This window comes from Emydura macquarii, unplaced genomic scaffold, assembly GCF_026122565.2.
Source record: "Emydura macquarii macquarii isolate MOO-44397 ecotype Brisbane River unplaced genomic scaffold, CSIRO-AGI_Emac_v2 contig_2140, whole genome shotgun sequence".
NCBI classification, from domain to species: domain Eukaryota; kingdom Metazoa; phylum Chordata; order Testudines; family Chelidae; genus Emydura; species Emydura macquarii.
Window position 1 is genome coordinate 176228 of NW_027132277.1, and position 23123 is coordinate 199350.

A 23123-nucleotide genomic window follows, 5' to 3' on the forward strand; every position below is an offset into this window, starting at 1 on the left:
CACATCATCCCATCGAATTCCAACCATAGGCTCCTACATGCCAAAGTCTCTTCTGAAAACAGGACTCAGGCCCTTAAGTCACCTCAGGGCAGATTTTTAGGAGTTAGGCACCCGGTGTGGTTTTCAGAAGTGTAAGAGCACCTCACACTCCCAGCGAAAGCCTGAAAGTCCCACCGGGGGTAGGGATCAAAATGTTGGTGGGACGGATTGCTGGAGATTCATCCCACAACACAATCTTTCATGGAAGATTCATCTTTAGTTCCTGGAGACCCCAGGGCAATCCTGGAGGGTTGGCGAGCCTAGGTGTCTAGCTGCAATTTCAGATGCCTGAAAATCCTCTACCCTTCAGCCCCACAATATTGAGGGCAACAAAGGCTAAATACCTTCAAAATCCAGGCCTACGTGACTCTTTCAAGAACTCTGGCAGAGCGAGGATTCGAACCCAGGTCCACAGCCACTGGGCCGTCCTTCCTCCGAAGTTCCAGCTCTGGTAGACGGGCCCAGGATGGCAAAGATGACACACAAACAAGCCCAAACCTCCAAAATGTACTTTTTATTGATTTTTTTATACACAAAGGCAGGCTGAGTCCTGCAGCCAGGCTCTCATCTGGTCCCGATGGTGACCTGCCAGACACGGACCAGGTTATCTGTGTACCCGGCAAACAGCGTCTGGGTGAAGAGAGAAGAGACAGGTCAGTAACGGGATGGCTAGAACCGGCCTGGGAGACAGATCAGCCCTGAAGGTAACAGCCAGGCTGGGGGCATGTGTCTAGGAGTTGGAGGGGCTCAAATTCCAGGGCCCGACCTGGAAAGTGGCAGTGGGGTGTGGTAGGGGACAGGGAGAAGGGGCCAGGCCTCAGCAAATCAGGGAGATGGGGGTGGGGTGGCACTCTGGGGATGGCCAGGGTGCTTGGAGGGTGTGATGGTTGGGAGGGCCTAGGTCTCATGGTACGAAGGGGTAAGAAGGGGTCAGGCCTCTTGGAGGGAGGAGAAGCAGCAATGCTGGAAGTGGGGGGGACAGGAGCCGGAGGCGAGAAAGGAGCGATGTTGGGGGAGCACAGTCTTTTGCTAGGAGGGGGCTGGAGGCCAGGAGTTGGGATGGTGGAGAGGAGGGACCATGGGAGCAATGGGGATGGTGGTGGGGACAGAGGCTGAGAAGAGGCAGGACGGTGGCAGGCCTGGGAAGCGTCAGGGCGCTGGCTGGCCGTCAGTGAGGATCGGCAGGGAAAGGAGGAAACGAAACATCTGCTCCTGGGCACAGGTGACACCAGATGGGGTGCGAGAAGGGGAGTGGCTCATGGGAGCACCCCCTCCCTAAGGCCTTCCCATAGGCTGAACAGAGAGCAGGTCCCACCCCCTCCCCCTGGCTGACCCCACTTCTTGGGGCAAGTCACCACCGTCAGCGAGGATGCACAGGGCACCCCTGCCCCGCACTGAGATATTAGTCCCGGCCCTTTAAGATTCTGCCCTGGTGCTGCGTCCCTGTCCCCCCACGCAAGGGAGGTGGGATGTTAAAGGGCCAGGGGTGCCCCCCCCTTTACCTGTCCATCTGCAGACCAGGCCAGCGAGGTGCACTGGGGCGGCTCGGCTTTGCTGCTGGTGCTGATCACCTCCTGTTTCAGCTCATCCACGATGATCTTCCCCTCCAGGTCCTGCGGGGGAGGGGAGAGGGGAGGGGATCAGAGAAAGGACCCTGCTGGGCCTCAGTGACCCGGGATCCCCACTGCTGCCTCGGGGCCCTGGGAGGGGCCGCAGCCTCCCTGCCCACGCCCCGCTCAGAAACAGCCTCTGGATTTCCGCACGGAGATGCAGTCAGATGGCATGGAGTGTTTCATCACCGCACGGCCTTCACCTCCCCCGGGGGGCTGCAGACCCATAGATACCAGTTCCTGGCCCCACCCCACATCCCACCGCCCCATGGGGGACTGCAGATCCAGCAGGCCCATGAGATCACTACAGGGGAGGTGTCTCCCCTACGGGAAAACTCAGGACCTATTCCCTGCGGCAGAAGTGACCCCAGGGGTCTATCCCCTATAGAAACGGAGAGACAAAACCAAGGAAGAAAACTCTCAAGGGGTGTCTTCCCTATAGAAAAGCCCTGTTCCCTGTATTAAGAAAACACAGCAGACATGACCTCCCAGGGGTGCGTCCTCTACAGACACCCTGTCCCTATAAGGAGGTGGTACTATGCCCCATGGAGATACAGAGACAGGAATGGCCCCTAGAGACCCCAGGTCCTGCACTCTGTGTAAAAGGGAGCACAGAAGGGGTGTCCCCTAAAACTTCCACCCCTCCCAGCAGGGGCTGCCCGCTCACCCAGATCTTGATGCTGGGCCCGGTGGCGGCGCAGAGCCAGTAGCGGTTGGGGCTGAAGCACAGGGCGTTGATGATGTCGCCGCCATCCAGCGTGTAGAGGTGCTTGCCCTCGTTCAGGTCCCACAGCATGGCCTGGCCGTCCTGGGGGGGCAGGGAGAGAGCGCGTCAGACAGAGGAAGAGGTCCCCCCCACACACACAAAGCCGGCTCAATGACCAACCAGCGAGCAGCCTACAACTTGACACACCTCGGGGAGGGGAAGGCAGCAAACATTTAACCTGCAGCAATCCCTATTGCACGCAGAGAAAGGGTTCCTAATATTGATTATTGCCTGCCACGTACTTCCCAGATGCCCAAAGCCAGTCCCAGATCCAAGAGCCCCCAGAGACGAGAGGAAGGGGAGGAACAGAGAGCTTCGATCCAAAACCAGCAAGCTTCCCCACAGGCAGAGGTGGGTCCATCTGGACTGGGGCAGGGGCTCAGAGTGGTGGTACAGTGGCTGTGAGAGAATCAGACAGAGCAGGAGGAGACTGGTGGAGGGGACGATCTCAGAGCGTGGAACACGGTCGCAAGAAACTCGAGCTGGATCCGATATTGGACGGGGAGGCAAGGGAGGGGTCCAGAATGTGGATCAGCCCAACGGGCGAGGAAAGGGGGATTCAGCAGCCGTGTGCTGAAGGGATCAATGGTGCATCTCTCTCTCGGTCACGGAGGAGGCTGCTGTGAATAAGAAGGGAGCCCCCAGTCCCTAAAAAGCTCCTAACGGAAGCACAAGGCAAGAGACAGGCGGATGCAGACAGAGCACAAGGAAGCAGTGATCAGCCTGACAGGCAACGTTCTCAGCACAGCGGCTGCTGACATCAGTATTAGTGGCTGAACTCGGGGGAATCCCAGTCAGCCTAGGATCCAGGGAGAGCTGGGTGGGGGCAGCTCAGAAAAAGCCACTGGGTTTCTGCACGCAGATGCAATCAGAAACTCGACAGGTTTCGTCCCGGCTCAGCCCCGCTCCCACAGACTGGCAGCGAGAGAGAGACACGTACAGAGCCAGAAAACATCCCACAGCCTCCCGGGCTCCCTCGGAGGCGAGATCTCTGGGTAGAAGGGACGCAGCACGCTGCCCTGATGCAGCGCAGCCTGTCCGGCGAGTGTTTCGGAGCGAGACACGCAGCTGCGTCGCCGGCGAGCGCGCACAGCCCTTTGATTGGGAGGGAAGCTCAGCTGAGATCCGCGACCCCTCAAGGCCGCCAGAACCCAGAGAAGACACTTCGATCCCCTCCCAGTTCCGGCTCCGCATTCGAACCGGGCTGGGAACGCACCTTGCCGCCGGAGGCGCAGAGGGAGCCGTCGGGGGAGACGGTCACGGTGTTCAGATAGCCGGTGTGCCCGATGTGGTTCGTCTTCAGCTTACAGTTGGCCAAGTTCCACACCTGGGGGGTGGGAGAAGAACGTCACGCGATCAGCAGAGAGATAGAATTCAAGGTCAAAAGGGATTCCCCCGCACAGATCATCTAGCCTGAGCACCAACATTTCTCAGCCACCGACCAGCTGAAACCCTGAAGCATGAGACTTTAGTAACAGCCCAGCCAGGGGCCCCTTCCTGTCACTTTTACGGCCTTAGCAACATAGCAATGGAGCTTCTTCCGGGACCAACCCCAGTCCTCTAGAACAGGACAGCAGGCCATGGAGAGGAGAAATGAATCCCCAGCACTGAAATGTCCCCTCCACCACCCAGAAGCAGCCAAGGGATCATCCGCCCCCGGCCCCAGGGCAACCCAGGCGCTGTGGGAAGATAAAGTCAGTATTGACTTTCATGACAACATGAATTCCCAGGCATCTCTGCTCAGATCCTCCCTGCCCCAGATGCTAGCTCAGGGAGCAAACCCCACACGGTCGGGCGTGGGAAGACAAATGATTGCTGCCTGGGCAGAGACCCATCAGCGGTCCGTGCCCTTCCCCGCAAGAAGCAGCCGACTCCAGCTGCAGCCTCAAACCCACCTTCACCAGCTTGTCCCAGCCGCAGGAGACGATGATGGGGTTGCTGCTGTTGGGGGAGAAGCGGACGCAGGACACCCACTCCGAGTGGCTCTCGTCCTGGGGAGGGAAAGGCAGGTGATTTTGGGGGGGAGGAGGGGATCAAACAGCATGTGAACTCAGAGACCCTCCATCCAGAGCTCTGCTCTCACAAACCACCCATCTCCCCACACCCTGGGGCTATACCCCACCAGTCCAAGCCTCAAGCCCACAATTCCCCACTAACCAGGGATCCTACTGACACCCCATGTGAGCTGCTGCCCGAACCCCCCGCCCAGGGCTCTGCCGGCTCTCCCTGCGTCCCATCATAATTGCAGGACATGTCGTCAGGCCCCGAGGGGTCGGCAGACGCGTCAGATCTAATCATCGGGACTGGGAGGGCGGCACTGGGGTCCCGGATCCCCTGTCAGATGGGAGAAGAGCAGTTCCCAGCAGGGGACACACACGAGGCAACTGCAGAGCTACTTCCAAATTAATCCACGGGGACCCCGAGGGCTTTTCTCCGGCTTAGCTCAGAAGGGTCTCCCCAAAGATCCAGGGAGCATCTCCTCCACCAAGGCCATATAAACCCACCCCTTATGCAGAGAGGAAAGGCCCCAGATCCTATCCCTTAACCCTTATGAGCCGGCTGTTTGCCAACAACCCCTTGCCCTGCAAGATTTCGGAGGCCCATTCCCCTATCCTCACCACACCTTCAAAAGGTAAGTGGGTCTTTACCCCCCACCAAATCCGAAGAGAAAGAATCAGGAGCACAGGACAGGAAATCAGGACACCTGGATTCTATTCCCGGCTCAGGGAGGCGAGTGGGATCTAGAGCAGACCTGACCCACCCAACCCCTCAGCAGCCCTCACCCGAGGTCTCACCTGCACCGTGTACTTGCAGACGCCCAGGGTGTTCCAGAGCTTGATGGTTTTGTCCCGGGAGCCCGAGACGATCTGGCGATTGTCGGACGAGAAGGCCACGCTCAGCACGTCCTTGGTGTGGCCCACAAAGCGGCGGGTGGTGGTGCCTCTGCAGGGGGAGAAGCACCCCTCAGTCACTCCCAGCCCAGCTACAGCAACCTCCCCTTGCATCTCACTGGCCTCCCTCCTGCTAGGAGCAGGTCCTGTTCCCAAGCCACGCAGAGAAAAAATCCTCTTTAACCTCCACAGCGAGGAGCAAAAAGGGCGGTGGCCAAACATCAGGGGGATCCCACTGAGTCAGAAGCACATGCCAGGGAGCGGGACAGGAACCAGCTGGGACACTGAGAAAGATGTGGGTCCCAGGACCCAGGAGCGGAGGCAGCTCAGCCAGATGCAAAGAGGATTGGGATGGATCAGAGGAAGAACCAGACAAGGGGTTCGACAACAGAGGTAGGGACTGCAATGTCTCTCTTCCAGAGCACCAGGAGAGATAAAAGCCAAATCAAAGCTCAACACCTCCCCGTCTCTCCCGCTGTCCCATCATAATTGCAGGACATGTCGTCACGCCCCTGGGGGGTCGGCAGACGTGTGTCGTATCTAATCATTGGGACTGGGGAAAGAGGGGGGTGCCTCTAAAAAACCCGATGCCCCGAAGGTGGAAGCAGGGATGTTTGGCCGTTGGGTAGACCCCATCCTGGCTGCAGCAGGGAACCTCATCCCACATGTGGTCTTAAAACCTAGACTAGCCGTATCCCTGCTGCAGCGTATCAACCTTTTCAGGTGGGTGACACCTTATTCAACGCCACAGCTATTCATAATCCCCCTGATGCTCACCATGAATGAATAAAGGATCGGTGGCGATACCGGCAAGCTACTGTGCGTGTGTTTTGAGAGACTGACAGAGAACACCTGACCTTGACAAAGGGTGTACAGGGGAGCCTTGCCTTGTGAGCCCCCGATTGCCTTCTGTGATCCCCCCCTTGGAGCAGTGACCACCCATCTCAGAAACACTGCCCTACAGCAGCATTAAGGGGAAGCTATGACAAAAGCCGAGGGACTCTGGGATGGGCAGCCAGCTCCATTCGAAGGCATGTCAGTCCCTCCCACTCAGGGCAGCTGCGAAGAGCAGGGCAGACAGGCCATGAGGCTGGGAGGAGCCAGTTCCACTTTGCCACCCATGGGAACCCTCTCCCCTCACCCACGCAGGCTCCAGCTCTGCCAAGGGTGCCCATCCGATGGCCGCGGTGCCCCATCACTCACGTGGTGAGGTCCCAGAGCCGCAGGGTGCCGTCCCAGGAGCCGGAGAGGGCAAACTGCCCGTCGGAGGAGATGACCACGTCACTGACGAAGTGCGAATGGCCGCGCAGGGCGCGCTGCGGGATCCCGTAGTTGGTCTCGTCCCGCGTCAGCTTCCACATGATGATGGTCTTGTCTGCACCGAGGGAAAGTCCAAGTCAGCCAGTCGCCTCCCCAATGGGGCATTTCCTTCCGGGGTGGCCTAACTGCCCTGGGAAGGGGAACCTGCTATTCCCAAGCAGGCCAAGCACGGCCCTGTGACCATTCCCCCCTCCATACAATCCTGAGCGTCAACTGAGGAGATCAGCCTCCATGGCCAGTGCCGGGGGCTAAATACCCCATAGCCTGTTCCCCAGAGTGCCCCTCAGCCAGCCAGTCCCCCCAGCTCAGGGCTAGGTCCAAACCAATGCTGCTTACAGGAGAAAGGCCTTGTATCCTGCTTCATTGCCCCCCACCCCAAACTGGAGCCGGACTGGAACCAGTGCCTAGAGAAGAAAAAGTCATGTGCTCTATTCTTTGCTCTCCTCCCCATTTATGACCAGATCAGTGACAACTAGAGGAGAAAGACCACCCCTCCTGACTGGAGACAGGATCAAAGCCAGCAACCCCTAGAAAAGGACCCATTGCTCATCCCCCAGTTTTTATAACCACGGGCTCCCCTTGAGCCCAGCACTGCCCCCCACAGCCCAGGGCTCTGCTCATGCTCCTTCCCGGCATCCCCAGATCATTGTGAGACGCGTCATCAGACCCCGGAGAGGGTCAGTGGACAGACATCAGGTCTAATCATCAGGGCAGGAAAGGTGAAGCACTGAGCAACCCAATGGCAGTACCCGAGTTGGATGCTGATGCTCCAGCAGGGATGCCCATGGGGACCCACGCAGGGCACGGGATGTGCCCAAGCCGAGTCCCCCGTGGGCACCCACAAACTGGGTCACTTCTGCCTGTGGCGGCTCAAGGCGGAGGGGAGCTGGGCTTGGAAAGCCCCAATATCAGACCTGTGGCCTCATCAGATACGTTCCCCCTCTTATACTGAGATCCCACCACCCCCATGGTATTTAGGTCTAAAAACTCTTCCAGTTCCTCTCCTACGTATCTATCTAAGGTCTTTATATGCCACACACACACACCCCACCCCCATCTCTGTGGTATCCAAGCACCTCTCACTGGATTCTCCCCACAGTCACCCCAGCGAGGGGAGGGGGGGGAAACTGGTCCCATCACCAAGGGAGGAAACTGAGGCCCAGGGAGCCACGGTCCCCCTTTGCCGAACATGGCAAGGAGCCATCCGACAGGGCTAGGGGGCCCGAGGGCCACAGGTGGGAAGCGCCGCCTGACATGGTGACATCCACGGTGGCACGTTGGGGGGGGGTCAGGCACGGGGGGATCTGAACCCAGGTGTCCAGAGCCCTAAGTGCAACAGCACCCCTCCCCCGCCAGGAGTTAGTGAAGTACCCCTCACCCCAGCACATTATTCACCCCAAACCACCCCTCCCCCCCAATATCTGGAGCCCCCCCTTCCCTCAACCCTCAGCCCCCCCCCTTACATGGCATAGCCGTGCCCCGCCCCGCCCCCAGCGTGACACTGGCTCCGCCCCCCTCACTTGTCAGTCGTTCTCCATCGAACCCCCTCCCCCCATGGCTGAGATGGTCCCTCCCTTGCCCTGCCCCACACGTGCGGGACTTGGTCTCCCCTGGCTCCCCCCCCCCCCACTGCGAGATGGAATCTTCCTCCGTCCCCCAAAGTGACACCAACCTTTCCCTCCGGGTGACTACGAGATGGTCTCGCCCTTCTCCCCCCCTCCCCGCGCATGGCGAGATGGAGCCTCCCATCGCGCCCCGCCGCCGCAATCGTGGACGACTGGATTCCATTCACCCTCCTCCCCAGTGAACGCTGCCTGACAGCGCCGCCGCCCCCCCCCACAATGGTTTCCCCCAACCCCGCGGCGGCGGGGGTTGGTCTCGCCCACGGGCGGCGCTCACCGCGCGAGGCGGACAGGATCATGTCCGGGAACTGCGGGGTGGTGGCGATCTGGGTCACCCAGCCGTTGTGACCCTTAAGGGTGCCGCGCAGGGTCATCTGCTCCGTCATGGCGGCGGCGGCGCGGAGGGCTCAGCTCGAGCGGGGAAGGAGGATGGAGGCGGATTCGGCGGCGGCCCCGGCCTGCCCCGTCCTCTCACTCAGCAGCGACCCAGAGAGAAAAGGAAGCGGCGACCTCACCCGGAAACGGAAATAGCCTCCCCATTCCCTGGCCGCTGCGCGTGCGCATCCTCTCCGTACGGCAAGATGGCCCCCCCGCCAGAAGGGTCGCAATATGGCGGCGGCTTTGTAGGCATTCAATTGGGTCGCTACATTCGCCCAGCGGATCCAATATGGCGGCGCCCATGGAGTCAGCATTGTAGATTGGTACCCGTATGAGCACAACATGGCGGCCGGCATCTGGTATGTATCACGGCGACCCTCATGGGAAAATGCCCGTATGTTCTTGTTGCGCCGTCCTGGAAATGCGGACGCAACGTGTGGGCCGTGGCAATGGCGGCGGCCATAGGAGAGACGACAGCGTGGCGGCGGCCATGTCTGTGCCTTTTCCGTACAGCTCTCTCTGTCCCATCTGTCCAGTGCAGGGAAGGGGTAGCTGGGACAGCTACAGGCCGGGCCCGGGGGGTGGCGCTGCCTGGGACAGCTACAGGCCGGGCCCGTTTGCTTGTGTAAAATCACTCCCACCCAAACTGGCAGGGGTGACCCCTACATCTGGTGGCGCTGCCTGATTATTTCCACACTGGGCAAGGGGACCTGGGGTTTTAACTGTTAATGCAGCGTCTTCTATGATGCAGAGTTAGGGAGTTTTAAAAGCCAGGATCGGGATGTAAAAATCTGGCCCGTTTGCTTGTGTAAAATCCCTGCCAGTGACCCCTACATCTGCAAACACGACTCCTGGTGCTTATTCATTTAGTTTTACATTATTATTTTGCATGAGGGACTAAATGTGCTTGTAGAAATTTGCTATACTTGGGTAAAATCAAACGGTGAACATTTTTGCAGAAGGTTGTTTTGGATTTTTTTTTATTGATTCATATATTTTAGCTTCCTTGAAATTGCTGTGAAATGTTGGGCTTGTTAAAATCCACTTAAGCACGATATTTCTTGATATAAAAAGAAGAGAAAACTCTGTGTTTATCTAATGACACCATTTATTTTGGGTAATATTTTAAATTTACTTACTTGAACCTACTTATATTTAGACAATTCCAGCAGTTGTGGTTGTAAGATCTGTCTATATAACCACATGAGATGCCTCATAAATCAACAATTTTGTTCAGTTGGCAGGTAAAACACAAACGGAGTGGTTTTGACAAAACATCTTTCTAATTGGTTTTGAAGCAGGGATCCTTGCGAGGGGAGCATGATAACCACTGCACTATAGAAACCCAGGGGCAATGGTCTCTCCTTTCATTCAGCTGAGCACAGGAGCAGAGTTTGCAGTAGGAGATAAAAGCACGACTAAGGATAAGAATATGTCACAGAGGTCACGGATTCTGTGACTTTCAAAGACCTCCGTGACATTTTCTGCTTCAGCATCAGGGCAATGGGGCTGGAGCTGGCCGGGGCACCTGAAGCTCTGAGCTGCTGGGGCTGCGGCAACAGTGGGTGCTGCCCCCCAACACCCACAGTGGGGCTCAGACTTCAGTCCTCCCCTCCATCAGTGGTTATTTTTAGCAAAAGTCACAGGCAGGTCACGGGCTTCCCTGAATTATGCCTGCATCCTGACCGTGGCTTTTACTACAAATTACTGTGACAAAATCTTAACCTTCAGCACAACTTTTTTCAAAAGGAATCTGCTGACATATCTGAGTTAGTGAAGGGAATGCTTCATTTGATCAGAAACTAACAGATGGAGCTCACAGGCTTATCTTATCTGTTTCCCTTTTCCCTGGAGCCTTTTTAACCTGCTGTCTAGCTCTCCCATGTTTCCTCTGCTTCCTATGAAATTTACCAACGTTCTCCGCCCACTCCTTGATCTTTCATGGCCCATAATTGGGACCTTAGTGTATATAGTGCCTGGTCAGCATGAAGATTTCTCTACCTATCACTGCATGAAGAGTTAAACTTTATTACCAGATTTTCAAGGTGCCAAAAGGTGCAGATAGATGCCTACCGGACCCAGGATTTTCAAAAACACCTAAGTAGGTTAGGGGTCAAACTCCCATTGACTGTCCTTGTACCTGCGTGGTGGTTTTCAAAAGGTCCTAAGGGAGTTAGGCACTGCTCTGCAATCTTTAGCAGCCTAAATACCCCAGTAAATGTGTATTTACCTCAATTTACGTATAGGTGTGACATAGGCTTGTCCTAAACAAAGGAATGCGTGTTTACCTCAATTTATACATAAGCAATAAACGGGACCATCAAGACATCAGGGGGAGGAGATTACAGGAAACAAAACAATTTGAATTTTAGCAAATACTAGCAGTGGTGGGGGGGGACCCAGTATGGAGCTTTCATCATCACAAGACTCCATGTTGCCTTCCTCACATAAACTTTACTTTGAAGAGTAACATTCAGAAGAATACATTGCAAAGGTTTACTGGTCCATAAAGACAGAGGGCTGAACTTCAAGGGATAAACAACTGAATCAACTGATTGGATACAATATTACCGTACTATAAAAATATATAGAGTGAGGCCTTTTCTGAAAGCGAATGACACGTGGGTGATTCATAGCATTGTGAAATGCCTGTACAAAAACGATATGAGGAAATATGGATATTTAATGATATTATACTTTAAAGTCTGTGGCCAGACAGGGAGAAACAGGTAGGAGAGAAGGCAGCTATCTACCTGGCTCCAATGAAAGGGGCAATTCAAGTTGTGACAACACCATGGCAGCCCCATTTACAAAGAAATCAGCAGGAGGCTAGGAAGTCCAAGGGAAGAGAAGACCAGCGTAAAGTAATCTTGCCTCTTGAAACAAGGTCATTGAAACCTGGAAGATATAAGCAAGGATAGAACCCATCTTTGGGATCCTTCACTTGACAGACACAAGGGAACAGAGCTCTTGCAAGCTGAGGAAGATGGGCCCTTCAACCAAAGGGGCTGGAGTTGAAGTCTCTGGGAGCTGAATATACGTAAGACACCTGCTCAGGCAAAGATCTTCCACACAAGAGGACAAGGGTAGCCATCTCCTTGGGCTTCTGTGGAAAGTCTTGACTGAGGGAAAGTCAGCCATGGCTGGCAAGAAGGAAGATTGGTGAGAGAAACCTTCTTGAACAAAACCTGTACCTTGCTAGATTCAGTTTTTGACTTTTAGATGCAAATTTTCACTTCCATTTGCTTGAAACCATCTCTACTTTTATTCCCATTACTTGCCATCACTTAGCCTATGTCCTTTGGTTAATAAATTTGCTTTATTTTTACTATAAGCCAACTCAGTGCTGTGTTTGCAGGGAATGGTGTAGCTACCCCAGTTAAGTTAAAAAGCTGTAATCTGCTTTTGTGACTTCAGAGGAACAAATTCACCTTGTTATTTCTCTCAACTGTCCAGACAGGGCTGGACATTGCAGAGCACACGGTTTTGGGAAAATTTGGGACTGGGAGTGCATTGGGGTCACCCTGCAGATGGTAACCAAGGCTGGTAGAGAGCTGGGAGTATGACTGTTGTCTTGCTGACAGGCTGTTGGGGTCAGAGTTGCTAGACCAGTGTTGCACAGATACTCAGGGTGTGACCTGCATGTTTGTTGCTGACTGTGAATGTCCTGGGCAGGGAGTTACAGGAGCCAAGCACTCAGTACTCTGTTAGAAGGTCAGAGGTGATGCATCCTGTGACAGATCCCCAGGTCTGGGCAAAAGAAAAAAAACATTGGCAGAATCTCTCAACTTTGAGAAAAGCAGCTGTTGTCAGGGGCTGTCTCTCAGGAACCCAGAGTCAAGTGACCCCAATTTTAGATCACTAACCCTACCCCACAAAGCCATGAAGTCCATCAAATATCAAAGCAATCCAAGTAACCATGCAGCACTTTACAGCACTCGGAAGAGACAAGTATTAAACAGAAAGCTGGTCCTAACTAAAGCAGAAGCTGACATCCTGCGACAATTTCTCCGCTGTGCAGAGTTTCTCACGTCCAGTCTGACGTTAGCTCTGCTTGAAGCATTTGTCACACTAAGGATGTTTATGAGGTCTCTATCCTGTATGGATTTGCAGGTGACTGATATGATCACAGCTCCAAGTGAAGAGTCGCCCATACTCAGGTCCTCTTTTCTGTGTGGATTTTCTGATGTTTAATAAGATGTGAGCTCCGCTGGAAACTTTTCCCACAGTCCAGGCACTTATAGGGTCTCTCTCCTGTGTGGGTCCTCTGATGCGTAATAAGGTTTGAGTTGACACTAAAACTTTTCCCACAGTCCAGGCATTTATAGGGTCTCTCTCCCGTATGGGTTCGCTGATGCACAATAAGGTGGGAGCGCCGACTGAAGGTTTTCCCGCAGTCCAAGCATTTATAAGGTTTCTCTCCTGTATGGATTCTCTGATGCACAATAAGCTGTGAGCTTTGAATGAAAGTTTCCCCACAGTCAGTGCACTTACAGGGCTCCTCTCCCGTGTGGATTCCCTGGTGTCTAATAAGGTGTGACTTCTGAGTGAAATTTTTCCCACAGATGAGGCATTTATGGGGTTTCTCTCCCAAGTGGAGACTCTGATGTCTAATAAGGTGTGAGCTCTGAATGAAACTTTTCCCGCAGTCAAGGCATTTATAGGGTCTCTCTCCCGTGTGGAGTCTTTGATGTGAAATAAGATCGGAGCTCTGAATGAAACTTTTCCCACAGTCCAAGCATTTGTAGGGTCGCTCTCCCGTGTGGTGTCTCTGGTGTGTAAGAAGGTTTGAGCTCAGACTGAAACTTTTCCCACAGTCCAAGCATTTGTAGGGTCGCTCTCCCGTGTGGATTCTCTGGTGTGTAAGAAGGTTTGAGCTCAGACTGAAACTTTTCCCACAGTCCAAGCATTTGTAGGGTCTATCTCCCACGGGCATTCTCTGATGTCTAGGAAGGTGTGAGCTGTCATTAAAACTTTTCCCAGACTCAATGGATGTGCTTTTACTCTCTCCCATTTGGATTATTTGCTGGGCTGTAGTTTCCCTGAGATTTCTGTAGTCTCTCCCACAACAAATGGATTTACACCCTTTTTCCGTAGCTGCCTCTCTTACTATTCTGGAAGAAATTCCCTTCAGCGCTTCCTGATAACATCCCAGGCAGTTCCACTTGCTGAGGATTCTCCTTCTCGTTCTGACTCACTATCCCAATACCTGCTGGGAAAGAGAGAAATAGAATCCAGACAGGCGTCATTCCCTGTGCCGGGAAGAAAGAACAGCTAAAAGGGGAAACACAACATAAGAACTCTTTAAGAGACTGAGGGATTAGATTCTGCCTTCACATCCCCAACAAACACGCAGGGGGACACAAAACCAGGGAGACAACTCTTGCCAACTATCAGTTAGGACAGGTGGGAAGCCAGGAATATATGATGTATACTGTGTTTCTGTAGCTGTCTCGGTCCCAGGATATTAGAGAAATAAGGTGGGTGAGGTAACATCTTTTATTAGACCAACTTCCACTGGTGAAAGAGAAAAGTTCATGAGTATATGGTGGCACCTACTGGTTCAACTCCAGCCAGATGGAGGCAAAGCAGAACTGGGGGAGTTTGTTCACAAATAGAGCTGAGTTAAATGTTTTGGGCAGAGTTTATTTGCTGAAGAATGCAGCTACAGTCAACCTGAAACTATTTGTGAATTTGATTGAACTCACCAAATAGTTTCAGTCAAAAAAAAAAAATGTGGAGGGACTGAGGCATCTTTCACAAAGATGAGCAGGGACTGGACTTTGAGCAGGGGGTTGGACTTTGAGCAGGGGGTGGGCTTAGATGACCTCCTGAGGTCCCTTTGAACCCTGATCTTCTATGATTCTATAAAAACAGCCTGAAGAGAAGACGGTGGTGCCTCCTTTATGTGCTTACTTGGGAGATGAGAGATCCAGGATCAATATCCCCCTGCCTGATGTGGAGAACGGATTTCAATGTGGGTCTCCCCCACTGCAGGAGAACTAAAGTTTTTGGCTGATAAAGTAGTTTTTGCTTTCCCCCCAAAGGTCTGTGGGAGTAACTTTCAAGTGACTGAGACCTTGTGCAATGATCTCAGCCCTGGTTTGATCCCTATCTGTGGGCTACAATAACTTGGTAGAATTCACTAACCTTAAGAAAAATGGATTTATTTCAAGGAGCTGCATCTCAAGAACACCTTCATCAAATGACCCCAAATTCGTACACTAACCTTAACCAGTGCCGGCTTGCTGCAAGGTAGTCCGAGTTACCACACAGATTTCTGAGCACTTAGATGAGTCAAGTTTTAAAAGAAAGCCAGTGTAAACCTTAACTGTGGCAGACCTGGCTGTATGCTCTAAAATTGTGGGTGCCAGCAGCCAACATTATTGTAAAGAATGCAGGGAATCACAACCATCTTGGTGGGGAGAGGAATTTCCACATCCTGCTGCTAGCAAAGAATGGCTACCACATTCCCACCCCAAAGGCAACCAGGTGTCAGGGATGGAGAATGTCAGCCATTCTGAAAATTATCAGATGGAGAGGGGACCCAATCACACACAGAGCAGCTGGAAAGACACTGTTCTTCGAAAAGCCAAGCTTCGATGCTTATTAAATATGAGACAAGTCACTTTGAAATCCATGTTTGCTAATTAAGGGACACATCAAAATGCACAGACACATACAAATGGGAAATGACTGCCTAGGACGAAGTGCTGCGGAAAGGGATCTGGGGGTCATAGTGGATCACAAGCTAAATATGAGTCAACAGTGTCACACTATTGCAAAAAAAAAAAAAAAAGCAAACATTCTGGGATGTATTAGCAGGAGTGTTGTAAGCAAGACATGAGAAGTAATTCTTCTGTTCTACTCCGTGCTGATTTGTCCTCAGCTGGAGTATTGTGTCCAGTTCTGGGTGCCACATTTCAGGAAAGATGTGGACAAATTGGAGAAAACCCAGAGAAGAGCAACAAAAATTATTAAAGGTCTAGAAAACATGACCTATGAGGGAAGATTGAAAAAATTGGGTTTGTTTAGTCTGGAGAAGAGCGGACTGGGAGGGACATGATAACAGCTTTCAAGTACATAAACGGTTGTTACAAGGAGGCAGGAGAAAAATTGTTCTTCTTAACCCCTGAGGACAGGACAAGAAGCAATGGGCTTAAATTCCAGCAAGGGAGGTTTAGGTTGGACATTAGGAAAAACTTCCTAGCTGTCAGAGTGGTTAATCACTGGAATAAATTGCCAAGGGAGGTTGTGGAGTCTCCATCATTGGAGATTTTTAAGAGCAGATTAGACAAACACCTGTCAGAGATGGTCTAGATATTACTTAGTCCTGTCTGGAGTGCAGGGGACTGGATTAGATGACCTCTCGAGGTCCCTGCCAGTCTTATGATTCTATGATCAAATCATTTGATTCTCAGACATGATGAGGGAGGGGTTAGGGTGATTAATTGTTCTCCTCATCCAGTGAGGACAGAACAAAAAGCAATGGGCTTAAATTGCAGCCAGGGAGATTTAGGTTAGACATTACTAAAGACTTCCTTTCAGTGTCAGGGTAGTTAAGCACTGGAACAAATTGCGTAGGGAGGTTGTGAAATGTCCATCAATGGAGGTTTTTAAGAGCAGATTAGACAAGCACCTGCCAGGAATGGTGCAGTTATTATGCAGTCCCACCTCAGTGTAGGGGACTGGACTAAAGGACTATCAAGTTCCCTTCATGTCCTACATTTCTATCATTTTATGATTTTGTGATCTGATTTTCAAAAATGAGGGGGGAAGGGAAGTCGGTAACTGAGGAGTTTAATTCCTTCCCCCACAAAAGATCCTATAGCGGGGGTAATTTTATTATAATTGATTATTTGAACTTCAGCAGCAGCTAAGAACCCCAGTCTTGGACCAGGACCCCGTTACGCTAGGTACTGTACAAATATGGAACACAAAGAGAATCCAGCTCCAAAGAGCTTGGCTTAGGTTTCGGGCAACACTTCCCCTCCAGCACAAGGAGACATTGCTGTTGATAAAAAGCGTAGTGGGGACTTAAAAATGGAGGAGATTTTTACATCTGTACTAAATAGAGGGAAATTTGGAAGAGACCTGATCTCAGTGTTCAAGAATTAAAGAGAAAGGGGGGAAAGAGTATTTTTAGATCGATATGTGATAATTAGAGGGGACATTGGGAAAAGGTGGTGAACTATTATATAAATATCAGATAATGAGCAAAAAGGGGCAAAATCCAAGGGAGGGGGGATTGATCAGTTATTGTTAATTTAGGCTCCAATCCTGCAAAGATTTATGCGCCAACTTAACCATATGTGTTGTAAATAGTCCCCTTGGAGAGGATGAGATGATTCACCACATGTAAGGTTAACTGGGTGCATGCAGGGGATGGACTAGATGACTTCCCGAGGTCCCTTCCAGTCCTATGATTCTGTGAGTCTTTTTAGGATCGTGGCCTAAGAAGGAAAATGGGGCAGCATTTTAGGACATCCTACATCATTACTTGAGAAGTAGGGACAAAACAGGGATGAAAACAATAGCAATATTTATGCAGAGATTAATAATGTATAAACAGAGAGAAATGAATCAAAATCAAATAGGATTTTATATCCAAATTCAATAAGGAAAAAGGGGGGAAATCTGAAGGATGGTACAGCAGTGTGTGATTATTGGAGAGAAAAATAGCAAGATAAGATCATTATAAAGAAAAGCATTACAACTGGACATCCCCCCTCCCCCCCATATTACCCTCAAAAACAACATTAAGAGAATATTATTAAGGTTGCAAAGCCCAGCCCTCACAGATAGGCTGTGTCAGAATCAAGGGCAGCTGGAGGATCTCAGTTTAGTTCTCTGGTGTGGGTGCATGAGAATAAAATCTCTAATGTCAGGATCACATGCGGCACTGTTCCCTCACACAGGACACTGCATCCTTTTAGCTGGGATGGATTTGCTGCAGGAAATATGTCCCACCCTGTTAGCAGTTGACTACTGAGATTTACCCAGCTCTGGGGAATCCAAGGGGGCATCCTACAGCTTGTCTCAGGGTTGGTAGAGGAGGCTAGACGGGAACGAATGGGTTTGATTTTTAGAGGAAGAATGACCACCACCACACACACACACACCCCTCCCTGTTTTTCCTCTGTCTCTGCCTCTTTATTGACCCCTTCCCTTTCTGACAATCCAGAAACACAAAGGGGAAACCCCAGTGGGGCTGTTCCTCGTCTCCCCTTCCCTGTTTCCCCTCCTAAATCCCCCAATTTGCCCCCCCACCCCACCCCAAGCAGATCCCCAGCAGAGCAAGGGCAGCAGTTGGGTACTGCTCAGGAGGGATCTCCCCCTCGGGAAAATTCCCACCAAGGGGGCAGATTCTCAGCAGCTGCCAGATCTGAGTCTGTCCCGGGGCCCTTTGTGCAGAGACACTTTCCTGCCCATCCCTCCATCACCTGCAGCCTCCGGCTGGAGGGCTGGTGTCGGCAGAGCCTCGGGCTGCCCCAGGGGGCTGGTTCCAGCCACCGGAGAAAGTCCCCACCTGGCCTGGGCACAGAAGGAGCTTTCATGAAGGTTTCTTCCGGGCACAGCCCAGCTGCTGGTTCCCCAGATGACAAGGGAGGAGGCAGCTGCAGCTGACCCAGGAAGATAAACAGAGACAGAGCAATCCCAGCTTCCCCCTCACTGAGCCAGAACCATACAGCAGCTAATGAAATTCTCGGCCCCCCTCCCCCCCCCCCCCCCATCCAGCACAACAGTGGCCCGGGGGAGATCTGGCCAGAATCCTCCACTCTCTGCCCTTTAACTAGAGACTCCCGCAGATCAAATCACACTCAGCGTCAGTGTCACTGAGAAATGCATCCCCTGCAGCTTGGGGCTCTGGTCCAGGGCTTAATTTGGCATGAAAGAGGTGCCGGGGCTCAGCCCTGGGGCACAAATTCAGCACTTCCAGGATCCCATCCCCCTTGTGTCCCCTTTGCTTTTGGAGATGCTCAGGAACAATCCCAGGTCCCTATAGAAATTCCCCTTCTCCCCCCTCTCCAAGATATTGAAACCTCCCCCTTTCCATCCCACATTGACATGGATGCTTGAAAGCACCCAGTGGCTGCACCTCGATGCTAGCGGAGGGGGCACAGAGCCCCTGCAGCGTAATCGGTTTATACTGGGACCTGGAAGGGAGTGGGGGCAGGATTGATCGCTGGAGTGCAGGAAGTGAGTTGCACTCGGGACCCTGTAATCTTTACTGTGCAGAATCCGTGTTGCCTGCAGGACCCCAGAGCCCTGGCTGCAGATGGGAGAGGTTAAAATCGAGCAGTAACATTTCCGCTTCTGCCCAAGGGACTCTCCCAGTCCAGAGACCCCCCAGCCTACCCTGGACACCCTTTAACCTGAAGACAGAAAATTGCCCCTAAAAAAAAGAGCTACGACCCCAGACCCGAGGGGACAGACCCCATTCCCTGATCCCAGTGACGTCCTTGGAAAGGGAAGGTAAGAGAGACCTTCCCACCCTCACTGGGGATCCTACCTACCAGTCACATCCTTGTCTGCAGATGCAGGGTTACACTGATCCTGCTGGCTGAATGCTCTGCCAACTCTCCGGAAACCCTCAGGCCCCTGAGCAGTTTGCTGGGGGATTTCAGTGGGAACAGGCAGCTCGCCCCATTTTACTCGGCTCTACACCTTGAACCCTCACGTCCACCTGCTGGGACACCTGGACTCCCTCTGCCATATCAGCCGGTGTGTGGGAAAGATCATTTACCTTGGGAACTGCAGCCTCCTTGGAGCAGGGTAAGGTGCCATTCTGCTATTCTGGCCCTCCCCGAACTTCCCTTTTACGCCCCTCTGCCCCATGAATAGGGGGATTGTGTCTGGGGCAGCAGGTGGGACTCTTGTCTCTAGTCCCCAATTAGCATTAGCTCCAGTAAAGAGATAAGTTATTAAAACTCTATCCCCTTTACCAAAAAGGTTCTCCTGACCCCAAGGGGTCAGCCACATTGCCAGATCAACATAAGTTTGGATCTTACCCAAAATACCACGCTGCCAGTCAATCCCTTAGTAACTGAAACTAAAGGTTTATTATAAAGGATAGAAACAAATGAGAAGAGAGATGTTAAATGGTCAAAGCAATCAGATACATACAAATGACTGTAAAATCCATGTAGATCAGATTCTCCGCAGAACTGTGGAGTTTGCAGGCTTGTACAGTCCCTCTGGTGCACATCCAGTGCCAGGAGGGGTCTCAGTTCTTTGTTTCACAGCTTCATTTGCAGATGAGTAGATCCAGATGTAGGGAGCAGGCATGAAGACAAGATGAGCATGGTGCAACTGCCTTTTACTGTCCCAAACACAGCCACACAGCACATGGTATGGAAAAGCCTCAGAGTCCCCTGTCCCTGGTCATGTTCTTACATGCCCTGATGACACATAAGGTGTAGCCCCTGGGTTCTTTCACTGGATTCATTGTACTTTTGAGTTCCTTTGATGGGCCATTAAGCAGGCTAAGTGCTGCTGCCATCCAGTCTGGGGGTGTCGCCCAGAAACCCAGCACAAGTTTGAATACAAATATACCAGACATCTTTATAACTCATAATACACAACTGAGACATGCCCATAAACAATATTATTATACTTAGTGAATTATGACCTTTCCAATGGTACCTGACATCCTGGACGAATTATTGTAATTTTGCAATGCTGATATCAATAATATTATAAATGGTCATCCCTAGTCCAGACGGCGTCACAGTCACTCTCCCTTATGTAATGGATTGCTCCATTGTCCATCACTGCATCTATCTGGAAAATCAACGGAAAACTAGCAAAGACCAACGATAAACATTGAAACCATGTGGCAGTAAGGAGGATGGAGGATATGATAGTGAGGGGATGGTTCTGTCTGGGAATAAAGACAAAAGACTGATTCAGTGTATCCCACAATGGAGAAAGACATTCTGCACCCATTCCCCGAGGATGTACCTTGATGAGTGGAGTGCTTCATGGAAGACTGGCTCTTAACTCCTTTGGGCTAGCAAATGCGGCAGAAGACTGAACTGTAGGGTGAGGAGCTACTTGATTATATAGGAAATGTCCCTATTAAAAAGTGTAATTTTCTGATTTTTGTACGTCACCATTTGTTGCCATCGCTCACACTTGCTTCTATTTGAATCGCTATTCGTAAAAAGATTTTCTTTTGTTTTACTATCATCAAGCTGCGTGGGATACCGGAGTGGTGGTGTACAGTGAAACTGCTAAACCCGGGTTACACGGTTCTACTGGGATCAGGAGATCTGGGATTTCCGTGGGTACCCAGTGAGGAGGGGCTGGATATCACTGGGGCACACTTTGAAGGGAAGCACGGCCTGGGTCACATCTCTTGTCAGCTTGAAAGGCAAAGACGGGATAGCTCAGGGGAAAATGGCACAGTGCTTGAGAGGTTGGTTGTGTTAGGGCACTAACAACCTGCTGGCAGGTGACAGTGAGGTATTTTCCAGCCCTGCAGGGTACCTGGAGTAACATCATGGCACCTGTCTCTGATTGTGAATCTGGGAATGAAGGCAAGTTCTTAAACATTTTCCTTGTGGGAGTGAGTTAGGCAGACAGCTAGCTCCAAGGAGCCAGAGAAGTGTGTGTGTGTGTGTGAGAGAGAGAGAGGATTCCTCCCTTAAACATTCAGCCCAGGAGTTTGAGGAGCCATCCTGATGTGGAAGACGCAGGTTCAATTCCCCCTCACTGCAGAAAAAGACCGGCACAGGGTCTCCCACAGGTCTTAAGCGAATGCACTAACCACTGGACCCATGGGATCTGCTGATGGGGAACTCCCTCAATGTATCCTTCTGTGGTGCTTTGTATAAGTCATTAAAGAAGGAGATGGGACCCTCCCAGGCGGGTGCCCAAACCACTGGACTCTCTCTCTCTGACCCAGAAAAAGTACCCAGGCAGGTTTGGTCCAGGAACAGGATGGAGCCCTGGACCAGTAGCAGCTATTCTGGGAGCTGTGGTGAATGCCCATGGGGGAAACCAGCCAAAAGAGGGGCAGTGCAGAGCCTGGGGAGGAGGACATGAGGGGTAAGGACCCAGGGATGGGTTAATCCAGCCGGGGAACCTGGGCCCAGCACGGACAGCTCCATGACCTGAGTTAGGGGAGCCCAGCGTGTCGCTCCTGCCCAGGGCTGGTAGCCAGCGAGCCCGGGGTGGAGACAACCCAGACAAGAGACCGGCTCTTGCAAATGGATCCGGATCAACCTCTCCCCAGAGCGAATCACACTCAGAGCTGGTGTCACCCTGGGAAAACAAACCCTGCAGCTCCGGCCTGGGCGCAGCCTGGGTAAGGCCAGGACTCTCTCGCCACAAACCTCCCTTACCTCCCCTCCCCCCGGGATCGTGGCCTGTCTGCCCTCCCACGGGTGCACTGGCTTCTAGGCACGGTGCCCCCTTAACGCGGAGAGAAGCTGCCCGTGCTCAGGGGAGGTGGAGCCTCGGGGGGCTGCAGAGCGGTGGGTTTATCGCTAGGACCCAGCAGGAGCAGCTGGGGCTGGGGGGAGGCGATCGCTGGGGTCACACGCGGGGCGGCAGGAGGAAGTGATCGTCCAGCGCTGCGGCGTCTGCGGCGGCAGAGGGTGGCTCTGGGTCCGGCTCCCGGCGAGATCCGAGCCCGGCGGCGGCTGCTGGGTCCCCGGAGCCGGGCTGCAGCCGGGGCGGTGACTGGGGCGGTGACGTCCCCGCTGCGCCCCACCCAGGAGCCTCTCCCGGGGCAGAGACCCCAGCCTGGCCAGGCCCTTCCCGGCCCCGCTCCCGGGCCCGCTCGCAGGGAAGGTAAGAGAGACCTTCCCCCCCCCCCCCCCGCCCCCAGCCCGGCTGCAGGGGCGGGTTTGGCCCCGGGCTGCTCCCGGCGGCGCTGGCTGCGATTCCCCCCTGCCCCGCCCGGGGAAGCTGCCGCCGGGTTCCTTTGTTTGCGGGGCGGGGGGGCAGCTGCGCCGGGCTGCGGCCCCTGGCGGGGGGCACCGAGGGGTGGGAGCCCGAGGGCGGGGGGCTGAAGAGGGACGGTGTGGGTCAGAGGGGATTGGGGGGGGGGCAGGGATAGGAGGGGAGTGAAGGGGATGCGGGGGCAGGACGGGAGGGGGGCAGGAGAGGGGATGAGGTGATGCAGGGGAATCAGAGGGCGGGGGGGGGGTTATGGGGCTGGGGGGAAGGAGGCTGGAGTAGAGGGGAGATGTGGGGGGGGGGATACTGAGAAGGAAAGGGGGCAGTGTGGGAGCAGGCAGACCCTGGCTGGGAAAAGGGGGGTGACCTAGGGCAGGGAGGGATAAGGCAAAGGGATGGTGAGAGATACCAGGGCAGGTCCCCGGCCCGCTGGGGTAGGATAGGGTGGGGTCAGCAGCCGAATGTTCGGGGCTGAGCGGGCTCCTGGCCTGATCTCTGTGCAGGATTCAGATCTCAGCCACGCCGGAGTCTTTGTTAGCAACTGTCTAGGTGGGCGAATGAGATCAGCATTTGCCTGACTGTCCCCGAG

General features: G+C 53.1%; 2 protein-coding genes across 2 annotated transcripts; both read right to left on the bottom strand.

The window, feature by feature from the left end:
- Positions 1 to 534: 534 nt before the first annotated feature.
- On the bottom strand, positions 535 to 8754 carry RACK1 (receptor for activated C kinase 1). The gene is made up of 8 exons (XM_067558568.1): positions 8526 to 8754; positions 6510 to 6681; positions 5211 to 5358; positions 4311 to 4406; positions 3632 to 3742; positions 2317 to 2457; positions 1542 to 1652; positions 535 to 669 (listed from the first exon to the last, which is right to left on the bottom strand). The coding sequence occupies exons 1-8, from the start codon at positions 8632 to 8634 to the stop codon at positions 604 to 606; spliced, it is 954 nt and encodes a 317-aa protein (XP_067414669.1). The 5' UTR covers positions 8635 to 8754; the 3' UTR covers positions 535 to 603.
- A 2312-nt stretch (positions 8755 to 11066) lies between these two features.
- On the bottom strand, positions 11067 to 18187 carry LOC137160123 (zinc finger protein 436-like). The gene is made up of 2 exons (XM_067558569.1): positions 18070 to 18187; positions 11067 to 13835 (listed from the first exon to the last, which is right to left on the bottom strand). The coding sequence occupies exon 2, from the start codon at positions 13638 to 13640 to the stop codon at positions 12783 to 12785; it is 858 nt and encodes a 285-aa protein (XP_067414670.1). The 5' UTR covers positions 13641 to 13835; positions 18070 to 18187; the 3' UTR covers positions 11067 to 12782.
- Positions 18188 to 23123: the final 4936 nt, after the last annotated feature.